General features: G+C 46.3%; 1 protein-coding gene across 2 annotated transcripts in view; it reads left to right on the top strand.

Annotated features, from left to right (window-relative positions):
- The window catches only part of CAMKMT (calmodulin-lysine N-methyltransferase), a 402,917-nt gene extending 398,684 nt beyond the window's left edge, over nucleotides 1-4,233 (top strand). The window contains exon 10 of one of the 2 annotated variants that reach the window (XM_060309608.2): nucleotides 1,426-4,233. In XM_060309608.2, the coding sequence (XP_060165591.1) occupies nucleotides 1,426-1,503 (78 nt within the window). In that variant the 3' untranslated portion in view covers nucleotides 1,504-4,233. The remainder of the gene's footprint in view (nucleotides 1-1,425) is intronic. The other variant, XM_060309607.2, reaches the window with a different exon arrangement.
- Nucleotides 4,234-18,712: the final 14,479 nt, after the last annotated feature.

Below are 18,712 nucleotides of genomic sequence, written 5' to 3'. Positions count from 1 at the left end.
TGGCCCCCTCTTCCCTCTGTAAAATATTTCAGTGAGCTCCTTCTATCACTAGGGCAACTGGCAACAGAGGTATTTACAGTCGGTAGTCCCGGTTATAGTGGGTTTGGTTTGGGAAGTTTAGGAAGCCACTTTGGGGGCATTTTAAAAAATTAGATTAAATCGAGAGATGTTGACAGATGTGTGTTTAGGAGTAACACTGTCGTTACTTTGGTGGCAACAAAAATTCATGAGGATCTTTCTAAATGGACAACTAACCATCTGTAAAAAGGGCAAACGCCATCAAGGGAAACAGAATGAGTGACTTCAGCGATCGTACCACCATCAGTTCTTAGGAATATGGATTCGAAAGTAGAGACTGCGTTGGCTTTATGTTTCCCAGAGGAAAAGGAAAAGTAGGATCACTGCTGCTGTCCTTAATAGTGAGGGCATGTCACAGTTTGGGAATATGATTTAGAAGAAACATGCACTTTAGAAAGATTCGAGTTAACGTGCCCCAGACCTACGAATGCAGGAAAGTGTCATGCTGGAGCCATTTATTTAGATCCAGGGGAGGGCGGGGTGGGATGTTTGTCTGATCTGAAACAATAAAGGAATGGGTTCCATGTATAATTAAAAGAAATATTTATTTCTGATCCTTATAAATCCAAAAATAAATTCACAATTGGCTCCAAAACACCAGCTTCCAAAATAGCAATTTTGTCTTTATAGATAGCAATGTATTATTTGCTAGAATAAATATAAATACGATTCTGAAAATTATTCTAGCTGAATGAGGAAAAGTGTACTTTAGATTTGAGAACTCTGACTGGACTTTTAAGTCTATCATGGGAAGGCTCTCAGAACTCCACCTGAATAGTACCGAAGATTTTGCTGCTCCTGTTGTTGGAATCTGTTTTCCTCCTCGGAGAAAACAATGCTTGAATTACTTATCATTAATACTGAAACCCCTAGGAAGCAGCTGGAGAGCCTCTGAAATGTCTTAGGCCCCACCAGTCTGTCCCTTGTGCCCAGGTCTCCAAATGATCTGAAACGCCTGCCGGCCTGATTCCTGGGGCACTGACAGGGGGCAGAGAGATCCAGGAGCAGAAACTTTGACGCCAAATGGCTGGTCTGGTGAAGATGAGCAAGCCCCCAGCTCTCCCTGTGCCTAAGTACCTCGGAGTCCACAAAGTCATAAAAGCATCCTGGCTATTTATGAAAAAACACCCTACCCCTCACCAAAAAAAAAAAAAAATCCCAGCTTGATACATAGTATTGTCTTGTCACTGCCACTGAGGACCACTTTGGGTTGCTTTTTTGTGCTTTATTTTTCCAGAACAATATACTTAGGTAAGAAGTCTTCCTTCTACTCAACTTTAAAACTGATTGGTGAAAATTCCTAACTGGAGTCTCCTTACCCTTTTTTCCTCTATTATTCTTTTTCAGTTGAAAAAGGAAAACCAGGATATATATGAAGAAAACCTTCATTACCCACTTCTGCTTATTTTAACCAAAGATGAATAGAAGATTAAGCTGCTCGAAAGACAAAGAAAACATCCAGTGCACAGGCAGGATTTTCACAAAAACAGAAATCTGTAACGGGTATAATATGAAGTAAGCCGTTGGCTCCCTGAGATTTTCAAGCCCCCAGGACATGGGCCCCAACTGCCTTTGCAACATTCCATGTGTGGGTTCCGGGGTCCACCTGTCCTCACCCACGTTGACTCCCCAGCCGTCCTGCTTGTTGCTCTTCCTGCACCAAACTTTTTTTTTCTTTTTTTTTTCTTTTTTTTTTTTGGTGGTACACGGGCCTCTCACTGTTGTGGCCTCTCCCGTTGTGGAGCACAGGCTCCGGACGCGCAGGCTCAGCGGCCATGGCTCACGGGCCCAGCCGCTCCACGGCACGTGGGATCTTCCCGGACCGGGGCACGAACCCGTGTCCCCTACGTTGGCAGGCGGACTCTCAACCACTGCGCCACCAGGGAAGCCCTGCACCAAACTTTTGTCTTTAACTAGGTATAAGCGGCCTATGTGAGATTTGAATTGGGCTTGAGAGCCACCCAAGTATTTTTCCCTCTCATTGAGACAGAATTTCTTTTGGTGATTCCCACCCCACCCCCCACCCCCCCTTTAGAAAATATCTTGGTCTTTGTTCTATTTTAGTGGGGGTCATTTTTCATCTGCCAACCCAGCAAACATGATGATTCTTTCCTGGTTAAAAAAAAGAAAGAAAGAAAGCAAATCTTTCAGATCACCCTCAAATTAATTGTATTAAATCTGCCATCTCTGTTTTGCTGTCTCTCTCTCTCACCCATTCTCCTTTTTTCTTTTAAACGGGATGTTTTTTTTCCCTATAGATGTATAAGAAATGACTACATCAGCCCAAAGCCTCATAAACTGACCGTTTGTCCTCTGGACACAATAGCATGGCCAGCCCTCTGCTCCTCCTCTCCAATTATGTGTGATTAGTCTCAGTGCGTTGTGTCAAGGAGGAGGAGTGTGCTGAGTGCTTATTATCTGTTTAGGTACAAGAAGAGCACATTTAGGCTCTGACTATGGATGAAAAGTGAGCCTTTATCAGGGCTCAAATCTACTGCTGTTCTCCAGGCCTCTTTCAAAAGAGGTCCTTTCCAGGGAAATTTTGAATAAATGGTTGATAAAACGAGATGGCAACCAGGGCGAGTTTTTAAAAACTCAATCACACAATTATCTGATTGAAAGTAAGTATATATAGTCCTGTGCAGCAATGCAAGTGTATGGTAGACATTTATATGTGCTACCTAGGATTAAGAGAGAATGACTTTTCTGCAGGGAACCCAAGCCTCTCCTTGCCTGGTTCATCCCGGAGATGCTCTAATGCCTTTTGTGGAAATTCAGATGTTTATCTGTAAGGAATCATCTGTGTCCACTTTCACAGTAATGTCATTAGTAGGTTAGCTATATATCCTCCTATCTTTAGTAGAGGCAAAACGTGTATTTAGCGTGATACAATTAAAGTGATAGGTGGGAGACTGGGGGCGAATCCTTTTGCATGTTAAGCAAACTTAGCTGTCATAAAAACAGCGACTCTCAGATGTCTTCTCTGCTCACTTCTATCATCAAACAAATTTTTCACCATCAGTTTGCATGTTCTTGTATTCACCACTTTTTCTGCTCCATTAGAGCACCTAGATGGATCTCTGAAGGCATAGGTCAAGTCGCAGTTAGATCATACATTTCTTTCTCACAAAAACTTGAATTGCAATGCCAAGTGATGGGCTAACATCACAATAACAGCAATTTATTCCTCTTTGGATAAAACAGCAGTCTATTCTCAGTGCTAGATAAAGACCAGGGCAATGCAAACCAGCCATTTAGCTGAGTAGTTCAGCTAGTGGCAGCTCTCCTTTGGCGACTGTATAGGTTGCACACTGGCTTCCTATTTTCTTGTTTAAAAAATCAGAATTCGGAATGTTTTAAAAGGCAATACAGGTAGTTCCATTTATACTGGTGAAAATGCAGAGAAATGATTTCTTCCTGCAACTAAATCTGCCAGACAAAGAAAACCCATCCCTGCAGTAGCATCTAAGATCGCCTGTTCTTATTTTTTCTTGTAAAATATAGAGCATCAGAACCATGAGAATAGTTCCATTTTTTTCTCATGAAAATACATGAATTGGCGAGAATTCAGTTTACATTTGTGTGTTGTGGGTGTAGAAATCCAGTGTCCTGGAGATGTCACTAGTCCAGGCTCTTTGGAAGTTTGTAAGAAACTAATGTTGTATATTATTGAATAGTTTAAAAGTGTTTTTATTTTCTCAAATTTTGGCGAAGTGCCGATATTGAGAGGGGAAAAAATTATAGCTGCTTTAGAAAGTTTATCCACTTACATTTCTTTTGAACTTTATGGTTAAGAATTGTTTCTCTGCATCGGTATTGGGTTGCATAATTGCAATTGAAATGCCCCATTTCATAATTGTCTGTGTAATTGTGCCTGTGTTTGTTTCAAAACAAAGCCTGTCTGAAATCATAAGAATTATTACTGTATTCCTGTTTCCTGTGTACCTGTATCTTCTGAGAAAACTCACAAATCTCTTTTGTCATACTAAATAGATTTGGTTGGGTGTGAGAATGTTTCTAATATCGCCCATGGTCAGTTCTAATGCGGTGATATGAACAGCCACATACAAGTTGGTTATAAGAAATATATTTTATTTTATAGCAAGACATATGCTGTGAATTGGGATAAAAGTGCTAGAAAAGACTACCTAAGAGGTTGATGCTATTTTGTATAAATTGTGTATTTTGTTGGCTTTTTGACTGAGCACGAAAATGTAACTTCCATTAGGGTAGGGTAATTTAGGTGCTCTGTATTCAGCAGAAAACTTGTCGGGCCATAAAAGCTTTTCTGGCTGGTTCCTCCGGTGTTTTCAGAGAAGAGCTGCCCGCCCCTTGCTGTTTTTCCCTTTGGCTTCAGTATGGGCTGAATTCACCACTGCATACCTGTTGAATCAATTTGGGGGATCTAGCAGTTAACTGAGTGAATGGAAGGATTAGTGGCCTTTTGGAGCCCTATTTCAACAGCCAGGTGTCTTTCCTAAACTAGTTAACTGCTTTTGACAGTTGAAGAACCTGGTTTTAATACCACAGGCAGGAGATTGTTGACGTAGCGGGGTTTTTGTGTTTTTTTTTTTTCTCTTTACTATCAAAGTGGGGCATACCTTCTTCTCCTAAGGGTTAGGCTTCTTTTTTAATAGGAATGGACTGTCCCCTTCCCTCAACACAGCTTCCGTGGGGCTTTTGTGCTTAGTCAGCATTTGACTTGTTTCCAGTCTATGCCAAGCAATTGGGTGGCATTGTCCAGCAGTGGACTCGGGGGAGGGGGCAGAATGCTCACGCAGGGGAGGGAGTCATGTGTACGTAGATACACACACATAGACACACTCACAGGGAAGATAAGGCTGTTTAGACCCTCAATCTGCTTCCAGATTCCAGGTACACTCCCCACCCCAGATCAAAGTCTCCTGAGTTGAGACTGTATGAAATGTCAAAATTAGGCTGAGTGTATCCCAGAGAGGAAAGATTGATTTGAAAGTCAGACTGGGTCTCCTTAGACACTGAATTTAGACAGTGGGCAAATATGTTTTCCTGAGTGGACTATTTCCAAATTAGGAAGCAGCCCGTTGGTGTTTAACAAACCATTAGGCCTGAAATGCCACGTTTAATTCTCAGATTTCATTTTACCCAGAAACCTTACTGCCCAGACTGTGACTAAATGCTCACTCTGTTCTCTGCCCTGGACGTCTGTTCATTTGCAGTCTATCTTTTGCCTTTTTTGTCCCCCTGACTTTTCAATTAATACATTTTTTAATAGATAAAACAGATCATACTGTGACTTTTAAAATGTCAACAAGCTTGTAAACAGAAATGTAATAAAATGGCTAATAGGAGATTCAATAGTTAATAGAGGGCCTGAAGTGTGAGCAAATACAGTAGCTGTATATTGGAAACTGTGCAAGTGAAGATGGCTTTAGTATTGCAAACTGAGGAAGAAAATTGTTTTTAATTAGCACCTTCATAAGAACTGCTGATTAATACTGTTTTGTTTGGTGAAAAGCTTTCAGCTGAGTAATTTGTACAGCCATTACAACAGTTTTGTTAGAGCGGGACTCCTGTTGTTAAACACAAACAGCAGATGATAATGGTGGAAGATGAGTTTGTCATGTAACAATTTACCTTATTGAAAAAAGCTTTATATTAAACCCAATACAGTCGGTACCAGCAGAAATCACATATTTTACATCCTCCCAAAATTGCAGTGTGCCATGCTTATATTTTTTTTTTCAGGGACTGGAAGCAGATTTTATATCATTTATAAAATTATATACACAATTTAAAGGTGGTATAGCATGGACAGACCACTTTCTCAGCAGCAGCTTACATCGGAGCGGTAAAGTGGCCGTGTATTCAAACACTTTCTAACTATACAAAGCAGGTTGGAAAATGGAATCCTAATTAAATAATGTTAGATGTAAATTTGCATTGGGACTGGATGTAGGGAAATAAGAATTAGTGTTTCTGCCTTAGGTGAGTTTATCACACATAGGATCTTTAAAAACAAAAACCTCTTTCGCAAGGAAAGTTTAATTAACCTTTTCTCTTCTTTTTTTGGAGGTGTTTTTAACCGACCAAGGAAAAGAGTACACATTCAGTGAGACCTGACCAGGGAATAAGAGGCTGATTTCAGTGAACTCCCATCAAATGGATATTGCCCTAGCCAGAGGCATGGGAACTTTTCTTTTCTTTTTAAATAAAATGCAGTGGTAAAGCATATTTGCATTAAAATATTACACAGACCAAGGCTGGTAAGAACTGTAAATTATTGGAGTGGCGTAATAGAGCATGAGATTTTTTTTTTTTTTTAGACAGGCCTTCGGGGTAATAACAAGGGTTGAGGCTCACGACAGTGCCAAATAAGCTTTAGACAGCATAATAGTCTGCAAAGAAAGCCACAGAGCACTAATGTGAAGGAAGAGCTGTCCACCACATGCAGCAAAAATCACCAAAGGTCATTTTATGGTAGCAATTGTGACATAAAATTGGTGGTCATGCTACATGCCTAATACTCAGCACAGCTTTATAAATGATGGGCCCCTAGCGATGGCTGTCATTAAGTGCTTTCATCATAATAAACTTTAAACTGTTGGCTTTATGAATCGCCAGCTAGCTTCAGCTGTTCGTTGGATGGAGCTTGCAGTGCCTTAAGTGTGACAAGACCTATTAGGAATTGCAACCATGTTTCAAGCGTACTTGGCTTCCCCACTCCTGGGGTGATTGCTGCCTATTAAACGGCGTCTGGGAAGATTTTCCTCCAGCAATCTCTGATCAAGAGCTTTTTTGGGCTTTGACCTGCATTTCCTTCAAGACTTTCTCTGAGGAGTTTTATAAGAGCAAAACTCCAGAGGATTTATAGCCACTTCTGATTAATACCTTTCCAGTTTTTCTAGCAACTCTCCCACTGCTGCACAGAGAAAAGCTTTCATTGTTCCTGAGATGCTTATTTGTGACCTTTTCTCTGCTTCCTGATTCCCTCTAACGTGTTCTCTCAGTGAAATCCTCGAGGTGGAACCAAGGCAGTCGGTGAAGTTGTTACAGCTGGAGAGACAGAGGAGGAAAGAGGGAGGCTTTTATATTTTTAAAGAATTACATGCAGGGCAGTCTGGCCCCGCCCATTTAAAATACCCGCTGTGACGTCACGGGCCGCTGCCGTACCAAAAGCATCCTTAATGAGCCCTCGGTGTAAACCGAGCCGACACGTAAAGATTTCATGATTCGAATTACACTTTCATTAACCTTTAGCATAGGAAGTCTTTTAGTTTCCATAAATCTTACAGTGGCTTACCGTCTGTCCTACTGATGTGAATAATAGATGTTTGGGGAAATCGCTCTTTAAAAACCCAGGGTATTTAATTTACAAGGGCTAAATACGTATTTCAGACTCACTCAGCAAGAACTTTAATTACTTCTTGTTGATTTTTCTAACTTGGAGGTCGCCCCCCCCCACTTCAGTTTTCTTCTGCTTGACTCAGGTTTTAGAGATGGTAAACGCTTTCAATGTCTAAGTCCCTGCCTTAATACTCTTATTAGTCTTTTAAGCTAAGTAATGTCCTCCAGATAGTTACGGGAATGTCTCAGGTGTGGACCATTACACAATTAAATTAGCAAACCTCAGAGGGATTGGATTAGGACTCAGCACTCAGCAGGGAACACCTGGAGATGCTAGGGCCGAGCTGGGTTTCTGAAGAGCAGGGCTCTGGCCGTGAATTAATAGTGAGGGTCGGCCCGCTAGGTAGCCTCAGTGACAAACTTGTCTTACCAGGTAAAGTATCGCAGGCTAAACTATTTTTTCCTGGGAGTAGGTTTCTGTGGCCGTCGGAGTGAACAGGACAACCGTCAGCCAATGTGGCAAGCTGAAGGGAAAACAAGAGTTGGAGGACTCGTGGCTTTTCACGTACAAAGGCATCCGCCCATCCCTCCCCGCGAGCCAGCCAGGGATGGACAAGTGCATTTGGAGGCTGCTGCCCAGGTGCAAGGGGTGGGGGCAGGGCGGGCTGCAGAATGCCCCAGAACAAAGGCGCCTCCAGGGGCCCGTGCAGAGGTCACCTGCTGCCTCCAGGGCAGATTAAGGAGGACTGGAGAGGGCATTCGGAGGAAATGGTGCTGTTTTTCTTTGGGAAATCAATTCGTCCCACGCTTAATAGGACATTTTGCCCTCCCTCCTTGGGAGTCCTGGGCAATGTGCTTCCAGGTCTCTCCAAATCAAGTTCGGAAAGAGGTGGCCCCTTGGCCTGCCCGAGCTCCTTCAAACAGCCTGTGCCCACCCCACCCCCCAAGAATCTCTCCTGCTCTCGGCCAGGTCTCACTTCCCTGTTCTCCCTCCTTTAGGCTCTCCCGCCCCTCTCTACCCAGGCTCCTTTCATAAGGAGGCTGAAAGTGGAAATTTCCCTCACTCCCTTACTTTGAGTTTTCTTTTTTCCCAGTGACCTGGGCTGCACTTTGCCCCCACTCCCTGGCTGCCAATCTCCTCAGGGTTCGGGCCTCTCTCTTGCCATTCTTGAGGGCTCCCCCTCCTTGAGAGCTCCGGGAGGCCCAGCCTTCCAGAATCCGATCTCCTTCCAACACTGCAGACCCCCTGCGGAGGAAGGAAGAGGCTTCCTCCGAATGAATGGCCGGTAAGGAGGTTTTTAATTTGTCTGGAGCTACAAGAAAAAGGCCTCCGAGCTGTGGCCCTCCCTCACCTCGTTTGGAAGCCCCCCGCCTTCCCGGTGGGCACTGTCACCGTTCCATCCCAGGCAGGTCCACCAGCAGAACGGGGCGGAGGGGGTCTGAAAATACTGGTTTGTTGTGTGAGAATCGCCTCCACAATTTAGAAGAAGGGCTTTGTCAGTTAGATTGCATTTTTTTTATTGTTTGCTGGCTACCGATGTGAGAAATTTGGAACTTGAGCAGTTTCTGTCACACAGGGTCAGCAAATGCGCTCAGCCCATCCCGATCTTGATTTGCAATCGGCCTTCTGATGGCCGAGCTCTCCTTGAGCTTGGGGGAAATGTCACTATGCTGTCCCCAACATGGAAGACGGTACATTTAAAAGCTTTGCCCACCTGACCTGTGGTTTCACCTCCAGGTGCATTAGCCTTCATTTCCTTCACGGGCTTTATTTTTAGGAGCAGAGGCCACAGCCCTGATTGGCCTGTGTTTTGAGTGGAAGGCACAGGCTCTGTGTCTTTTTTCTCGGCCAAACCACTTATGTGAGCAGCATCTGAGGATGCCAGGAGAGAGCAGAACGAAGCAGCTCCCAGCTCCCAAGTTGCCCCATGTCTTTCCTCTCTGCCCAGCTTCTCCTGCTCAGCCCACTTCAGGCCCCGGGAGACCACCTTCAGGCTGGGTGACAGAGATCTAAGGGGTTCTAGCCTGCCTTCCCCTGGCTGTCAGTGTTTTGGCCTCACCTCACAGCCAGGCTACTTCTAGCCCCTACTTTTGTTACCTAACACAGGTTCATGTACTCCATGCAGTGAGGCCGAACAATACCGAAACATCAGAGTTTGGAGCAAAGAAAGGTTTATTGCGGGGCCATGCAAGGAAAACATACCCCCAAAAAACCTGAACTCCCCCAAGGGTTTCAGCAAAGAATTTTTAAAGGCAAGGTGAGGGAGGGGCGTGATTGGTGGTCGCACACTTGTTGCTGTCATAATCTTGGTGCAGGAATGCTCTGTAGGTCAGGTCATGATGTTCCTGGAAACCTTGGACAAGACAAATGTTATTCTCTGTTCTGCAACTTTTTAATCTCTTTATGAATGGAGAAGTGTTATACCCTTAAAGGTATACCTTGAGAATGGGCTAGCCGGTATATTTCAGGCTATAGGCAACGTTCTTAACTGGAAGCAAAAGCAATAGAATACAAAGGTTAAAGGAAAAGAAAGAGATCTAATATGGAGTCAGATTTGTTCTTCCCTATACACTTACAGCCTCCCTCCCCCACCTCCAGCAGACTAGATAAACCATAGAGTGGTTTCAGTAATCTCAATATGAATATGATACTGAAGGAGTTTATCTGACTCTTCCCTTATGATTGAAAAAAAAAATGGCAGCAATACTTTGCAGCTGTTCCCATCAAGAAATGGAGTCTATTTCTCCATCCTTTGGTCTGGAACTTGATTTGGCTTACTTTGGCCAATGAGATGTCAGTAAACATGAGTACAAACAGAGGTTTGAAAATCACTTGCACACTGAGGTTTGCTCTCTCTTGATGCCTTTGGAACCAGCTACCATGTGAAAAAGCCCAGACTATCCTGCTAGACACCGGAGATGTGTGGCCCACTCATCCCCATCATTCCAGCCATGTAAGCGAAGGCATCCAGGACCAAACAGTCTCTGGCAGACCCAGCTGATGACTATAGCATGTGAGCGAGCCAGGTGAGTTGGCATAAAAACTGCCCAGTTGAGTCCAGCCCAAATGGCCTACTCACAGAATCATGAGCTAATAAATGGTGGTTTCAAGCATCTAAGTTTTGGGGCAGTTTGTTACACAGCAATAGATAACTGATACAATCTTGATGTTTTCTCTCTGAGGTACTTTTCTGCATCCTTAAGTGTACTTTGAAGTACCAAAACTTTTGAGATAATGCATTGCCTAAAATGTATTGAGTTACATAGTGACTAATACTGTAAAAAAACAAAAATAGGATTCAGGTCCCACAGGCCTCACTCACCCTTCAGAAAACCAGCCTATTGCAAAGGCGGATCACTCACAGGCTCCTAGCAGAAGACACAAGAGAAAATGGGCTGTGGGAGGAAGTACAATGGACTCAGAATAACTAGATTCTAGCCTGGGCTCCCCCCAGTAACAAACTGGTCATTTTAGGCAAACTACTTAATCTTTCTGGACATGTGTTTCCTCCTCTTTGAACTAGATAATTTAATTTCCCATTTCATGCTAAATTCTGAAGCAGTAAAGATAAAAACATTCCATTGTCAATCAGGGCCAGAGATTTTGATCACCTCAGGGAATAGGAATTCTCTGATACTACCAAGAGAGCTGTCCCACATTAGCGTGGCCCTAGAAAATACTTAGTACTTCTCAGGAGACTTTCTCCTATGAGGTTCTAGAATGACCTTGATGTTTCACCTTGCTCTGCCCCAGGCTGAATGCTAGGGAGCTGCCTCAGGTACCCACTTTGGGGGAAGAGGAACAGTGGAGAACTGAGCACCTCCATGTTTATTCACTAATAAATGTTTTTTTGTGTGCTGTCACCCTGTTAGCTGCTGGGGATCTAATACTGAATAAGACCCTGTGACATGCTGGGGCCTAGTGAGAAAGACAAAATTGCTCTCCACACAAGGAGCTTGCATTGTTAACAATAAACAAATGTGGCAGTGCATTTATAAAATAATTATAAATTGCAGTAAATTCAGTGAAAAACAGGTAGGGTCCTACTGGTAGAGAGTAATAGAGGGGCCTACCTCAGACAGGACGGTGGAAGAAACTCTTTCTGAGGGGTGTCAGTTGTGAGAAGGAGCCGTCATGCAAAGAGATGATAGTGGGGAGAGGGGCTCAGGCAGAGGGAATGTGGACAGCATGCCCCGAGGTGGCCCAGAGCCTGTGGACTTCGAGGATGAGAGCAAGGCCAGTGTTGCTGGGGCCTTGTGAGGAGGGACGTGAGATGGGCGAGAGCCAGCCTGTGCAGGATTTAGTGAGTTTGGATTTCATTTGGAGTGTGATGAGCAGCCATTGAAGGGTTTGGAGTCATGAGAACGACACAGTCAGAGGGACATTTTTTAAAGATCACTCTGAATGCTGGATGGGGTGTAGTTTAGAGGAAGTGGCGATTCCAGTGAGGGAGCTCCTGTAATGTGGTGGTCCTGGTGAAAGACAGCGGCCATGTGGACCAGGGACATGAGTGATAACGGGGGAAAGAGGAGCAAACTGATTCAAAGTGTGTGTGTGTGTGTGTGTGTGCGCGCCATAGAATTAACAGGATTTGCTGGTGGCTTCCTCATAAAATTACAGGTGAAGATGTCAACCTAAAGGTCTGAACCTTCCGCTCTAGAAATGTAAGCCCTCTTCCCTTAATAATCTACCTCGCCCCCCCCACTCCCGTAATGGGATGTGTGGAGCTATGAGGGGGACAAGCCACAGAGAGGATGCCATCTCCACATGCTCTACTTCAGCTTCAGGCTCTGCACATTTATGGGCACCTGGGAATGGGGGGTCTTCATATCCTGATGCCTTCCTGGCCCCCCAGATTGACCCTGCCTGACATCCTCCTATTCTCTCAGAGCGAGAGGTGACAGTAGCTAGATAGGACGGGGCTGTAGGATAAGGACTCTATTTCTATTTGTGGCTATAACCCCCAACCTTTCGTTCATACTGTTTTCCTGGGCCTCCGGCACGCTTGGGGATATTCAGGGAAAGACCCAAGGATGTCAGACACTGGCCTCTGTCCTGGTCCTGAGGCCCCACTGAGCTCCACAGGTGCAGAGCAAGTAATCGCCTATGAGGCAAGATTTAAGGAGCACAGGAAAGCCTTTGGGTGGGAAAGAAATGTGTCACTGATACTGAAATTCCACCAACAGACCACCTTCCCCTCAGCTCAAGGCAGGGGTTACTGTCAAAATGAGGCTCCTCTGGGAGAGGTGATGCTCTCTTGGTCCTTGGCGTGAAAGATCTGAGGCCAGGCCTGAGTGAGGGTGGAGATATAAAGCAGGCAGTGTGGAGAGGACACAGGGAACCTAGAGGAAGTAAAGGGGCCCAAGACCTGGGGAAAAGAGCAGAAGTGGGGGAATCCAAGTGTTGGAAACCACTCGTCAGCCTCACAAGGTTACCTGGGCCAGGAGGGCCATCCTGATTCAACAGTGCACACACCTGATGGTGCGTCCTCCCCATGCATGGGAATATGAGCACAAGGCAGGTGATGTCCCTGCCCACACAGTGCTCATGAACTCAGAGGGGAGACAGAGCGCGTCCTCATATGAGACAGATGCATGGAAAAGGACTGGCCAAGGGTTGTTAGAGATCGACAGGAAAAGCAAGTACCCTCTGAAAGAGGAGGCAGGGTTTGCATTAGGCCATGACTGTTCTGGCAGGAGGAGGAAAGGCCCTACCAGGGGAATGAAGCTCATGAAGATTTCAGGAAATGTGGACTTGGCAGGAGTGCGGGTTAAATGAGGTAAAGAGTCATTCATTCACTCATCCCACAGACTTTTATCGAAGCCTAACAGGTGCCAGGCGCTCAGGGGAGAGCCGTGAACTAGAGCGACAAGTTCCGTGATCTCACTAAGTGGCATTTGATGGAGGGAGAGAGGCAAGCTACGAGTGCACGGATCAGACTGGTTCAAATCAGGAGAGATGTGGTGAAGACAATAAAATGAGTCGATATTTTAGGAAGTGACTAGGCCTCCTTTAGATACAAGGTCAAGGAAGCTCTCTTGAAGGAGGCAGCGCTTTAGTTGAAACCTAAATGAAAAAGCCAACCTTTGGAGACTGAAAGGAACAGCATTCCAAGCAGAGGTAACAGCAAGTGCAAAGGCCCTGAGGTAGGAGCATATCTGCAGAACCCAGGTTTGTGGAGCGTGGTGGGTGAGCAGAGTATGAGGCGAGGAGTGTGCAGGGCCTTGTAGGCCATGGAGAGGAAGCCGGATTTTATTTCAGTGGAAAGCCACCAGAGGAGTAACATGGCCTTGACTTCTCTGTTTAGAAGCTCACTCTGGCTGCTGCGAGGAGTATCGGTACGGGGGGTGGGCGGGGTATTTAGGAGAGAAAGTCGGAGGCCCATGAGAAGCTGTAATAGACAGGTAGGAGGTGACAAGTGAGGGGAGAACACAGGGAGCCACCTGAGGCTGGATAGTGAGGAAGGATCACCTGTTCAGCCCAGAGGGCTGGACTTCGTCCAGGAGCAGCGGGGGCCATCAGGACTGCTGACCTGATGGGACATTTCCAAGGAGCTGGTGTGAAAACATTCCTACTGGTGGGCACACCTATGGAAGCAGAGTCCTAGGTCTGTCCTGGTGTGTGTGGGCTGAGTGCAGGACCTCGCCTAGGGCTCTGAGACATGAGCCTGGCCCTTCTGATGGGCCCTGAGACCTTGAGGACCAGCGCACTGACCCACGAGAGCAGGGGCTGTGCCTCATTCATGAGGCATCCTAGCACCTGGCACGCAGTAGGTGATGGACAGGAAGGCGGGAGAAAGGAGGCTGGACGAGAGCCAGCCCAGGACATCTCTCTGGCCCCATCTCGACCCTCTTTTGTAGGCTGCATTCAGGGACTGGCAGAATAGTCACAAACCTCCCAGCAGACACCTCTGAAAGGTGTCCATGGAGATCACATTTCCTACAATTGTGGGACTAAAGGACAGCCCCAAATGAGGACTGGAAGGACCCAAAGGGAAATAGTAGCAGCAGCTCACATTCACTGAGTGCTTACTGTGTGCCAGGCCTTTTGTTAAGGGCTTTACATGTATTATCTCATTTTAGCTTCACAACAGTCCTCTGACATTGTTGCTGTCATCATCCCCCTTGTTACACACGAGGAGAGTGAGGCTCAGAGAGATGAAATCAAGGAGAGGGCAGCTGGCTGCCTGCCCTCGTACCATTACCTCTGAGGAAATGATGTGCCCAGAGGAACCCCGGCCACTCTGCCTGGGATCGCCTTGCCCAGAGGAAAAGCCCACCTAGAAGGAAGGCTCACAGGTTAATTTGCATGCAAAGGAAAAGAAGGGTGGCGTTGCCAGTGCCTGCTTGTTAAGACTGTAGAGTTGTCGAAGCAAATCAACAGTTGGAAGCTGGATCTGAGCAAGGGGCCCTGAGCTCCATGGCTGTGGTGTCCATGATTTGGCCAGGTGCCAGACCGTCCACGCCACCAGATGCGGACACCTCTGGGGCCCCACTACAGAGAGATTGGGGGTCCACCGCCCACCGAAAGTTGCGTGCCAGACCTTTATGCCCTGCCTCCCACACGCATGCGTGTGTGTGCGTGTGCGTGCGTGTGCACATGCATGCACCCATACACACGGGGCCTGCCTGAGAAGGAGCTATTCTTGGATTTTAGGCTCTGGCTCCCAGGACCCCAAGTGGTAGCCGATGGTTGTGTGGTCCTGGTGGCCAGTCTCTAAAATCACTTTAAATGCTTCCTTTGCTTTGGGACTTGGTGGCTCACCCCTGAGATGCACATTGGGAACTTGGTTAGATGGTGTCGAGCACTGTGGCCCCGGCAGCTTCTCCCGCTCAACTGGGCTGAGGTTAAGCTCAAGGGCCACCAGATCAGCAAAGGCCAGGAACATCCTGCTCTGGGTTCCCTTCCCTTCCCCACTGGCAGGGCAGAAACCAAACCCTTGACAGAGAGATCGAGTATGCCAGTGTGAGGATTCACCCCCTCCCGGTGATGCAGCTGCTTCCGAGCATCCCCGCTATAGGCAAAGATGATGAAAATGAAGGAAAACTGGAGAGAGGAGGAGAGAGCCAGCACATAACCTTGTTAGCATTGATGAGCCTCTCTGGGAGGACAGAACAAAGGATGGGTCGTCCTCCCCAGGAAGCAAGAAGTGAAAAGGAGACCAAGAGTTAGCAGATGTGCTGTGAGTATGGATAAGAAAATTGTACAGATGATCCACAGAGAAATTATTCTAGGGTAATTCTGACTCTCAGCACAGAGGAGCCCCCACACAACTCCGTCTCTCAGGTGCCTGTTGCCTCGCTGCCTGGTTGCCAAGTAGAGCAGGAGGGTAGAGAAACTTCCATTCCCTTAAAGTGCTTTAGACATCACTGCAGCCATTAAAATAATTGAGCCTAGTTAGACATTTCTCTCTCTTAGAGATTCTCTGTGAAGAAGCGAAGAAGGAGGAACTTGGGTGGGGTTTGAGGTAGCACGCTATCCTCCAAGGACCTTTGGTCTCAGTTGTGGGTCCTGCGTACTTGGGGTGGGCAGGGCGCTCATCCCAGAGGTCTCTGTTGCGTGCAAGGCTCAGGACGGACAGGTTTTAGTTGGTCATTCATCTGACCAGCGTTCCCTTCCTGGAATTTTTGTTTGTGTGTTTTTAAGTTCGGAGTAACAACATTCTTGGATGTCAGTTGCGTGTTAGATTTAGATTTTTCCACCTTTGTTGGTGGCAGCAGCACCCTGACCTCAACAGCTCAAGTTTCTAACCCAGGTTTTGCTGCAAGGGGGTCTCCAGAAAGGGGCTGAGGCAAGAGAGGGGTTTACTCAGCTCCTTCCATCCCAAATTAAATATTCAAATGGGGTTTGTTCGAAGGCATTGTTGAGGCTTGAACTTCAATTGAATGGAAAGGCATTGTCCCCCGAATAAAGGTTTCATTAGGCCGGCCCGCAAACCTTTCCCCTCATCCTCTGGAGGAAACAATCTGGGTGACAGCCTACCCATCATAATCCCCTGCTTCAGCATTATGGTGACAAAAGACTCTTAATACAGAAAATGGTCAGGGGGAGGAGAAACACTTCCCAAACAAGGGGTCTCTCCCTTCTAGGCCAGGTAACAAAAGGTCCGGAGGAATTTGGTGAGGCCTCCTGGCCACCTGCCAGTTAAGCCCACGGTCAGTGGATTAACTGCAGCTCTGACTGAGTGTTTGGAAAGGCAAGTTACATGACAGAGCAAACAAAATTCAGACTGCGCTTTACACATGGTAATCCCAAATTTAATAAGAGCCTCACCGCTGGGAAGCCAGGGCCGAAAAGGTAGCTGGGGCGTGGGGTTCTCTTGTTCCCAACCAGGGGTGTCGCCATTGGTTCTGGGCAGCCTCTGGCCCACCCCCCTGGGGGCTGTGGCTTCAATTAAGAAAGTTCCTCCTGGCCCTTTGGGTGAGGTGGCTGTTTGCCCTCCTTCCAGGCTTCAGGGACCTTGTCTGGAGATGAGTCACGACTTTGTCTGGTCAAGGCTGGGGTGGTCAGAAGGCCATGTGAGCCTCAAGCCCTAAGGGCTGCATCGGAATCTGCCTCCCTGACCTCTCTCCACGAGCAGAGCTGAGGCTTCAGGCGAGAGCCCGTGGAAGCCTGTGATTCAGGCCTTGGACAATGCTGACGAGGGCCGAGTCAGTTATCAGACCTCTGAGGTGGACCACATGTGGTGTTGCACTCCGGTCACCCTGTGGGTTATTTTTCAGTTAGCTGAAGGAACGTTTCTTCTGGGGCTAGCTTCATGATAATCCATTTGCTCAAGAGAGTTTTCTTGAGCACCTGCTATATGCCAGTTCTGTGCTCAAGTGCTTAGGGCATCAAGGTGAACAGAAAACAGACATGGCTTTCTCCACAAACATTACAAACTGAGATAAGTGCTGTAAAGGGGAGAGAAATTGTTCCATGAGCCCACATGATGGAGGAATTTGACAAGTCAAGGGGAACTGGGAAGGCTTTCTGAGGAAATGGTGCTGGAGCTGAGATCTGAAGGTTACCTAAGGGCAAAGGCAGGCTGGGGGTGGGAGCAGGTGGAAGGAAGGACGAAAGGGAGCCTGTGGTGTTGTAGAGCTTGTAGAACCTCTCAGGCCCTGTGGTGAGGGGAGAGGATGGTGTGCCCAAGGAGGGGCTGTCCTCATTCTATCTCCTGGGCACCTCACACCTGTACAGTACAGGAAGAAATCTGGGGAAACCAGGCTCTCGTTTATGTGGACCATGGTACGAGTGAGGGCCATGAGATGCTGAATATCTGGGAGCAGCACTTTCCTGGGGAGACCCTAAACCTCAGGTGGGCCTCCTGGCCTAGGGGCACCAAGCTGCCAAAAGATGGAGCAATTAAAATGATAAACAAGTAAAATTAAAAGAATAAAAGTGTCTTAAGCTCCTTATAGTTCAAGATGGTGAACCCAGGATACACATTTGCCTCCTATCTTTCCAAAATTTTGTTGAGATAAAGTTTTAGAATTCCAAAAAGATGTAAATGTATTATATTATATTAAAGAAGGGAGGAAGAGGCCACCAACATATAAGAGAGGTAAGCAAATTTCTGGAATATGTCAGGAGTATGGGAACAGTTATCAGAGGAACCAGCTGAAGGAAGCCACACACAGGATAAGGGGCAACAGAGGAGATGGGAGCCAGGTCACCCACAAAATCTCAGAAAGTTTCAGGGAAGCCCATTCAGGCCAGGTGGGTGCACAATTGCACAGTAATTCCATCTGTGCATCTGTAGTTCTTTTGTATTTGACATCAAAAGATACCCAAGGATGGGACTTCCCTGGTGGTCCAGTGGGTAAGACTCTGCGCTCCCAATGCAGGAGGCCCGGGTTTGATCCCTGGTTGGGGAACTAGATCCTGCATGCATGCCGCATCTAAGACCCGACACAGCCAAGATAGACAGACAGACAGACAGGAAGAAAGAAAACCAAGGAGGCATATGTGTGGCATGAGGAGAAACACCAGCGTTAAGGAAATATATGAAAATAAGCAGAAAAATCTCATTAATTCCTGGGGAAACAGGATTCAGGAAACTAAAGATGACTTTAAAACTTTTTTAGAATTCTCAGGGTTGGAAATATAATACACTCTAAAACTAGTATTTTGAGAATAGGAATGAGCTCTTGGAAATTAAAAATGCAATTGGTGAAATAAAATATTATTTAGTGGAAGGACTAAAAAAAATGGATGAAATCTCACAAAGCATTCAGCAGAAAGACAGAAAAAGAAAATATGAGAGAAAAGTAAAAGACATAGGAGAATAATCCAATATCTAACTAATAGGAATCCTAGAAAGAA

This window comes from Globicephala melas, chromosome 12 (genome assembly GCF_963455315.2).
Source record: "Globicephala melas chromosome 12, mGloMel1.2, whole genome shotgun sequence".
Classification (NCBI taxonomy): domain Eukaryota; kingdom Metazoa; phylum Chordata; class Mammalia; order Artiodactyla; family Delphinidae; genus Globicephala; species Globicephala melas.
Note: the sequence above shows the minus strand (reverse complement) of the source record. Positions and strands in the feature narration are given on the sequence as shown.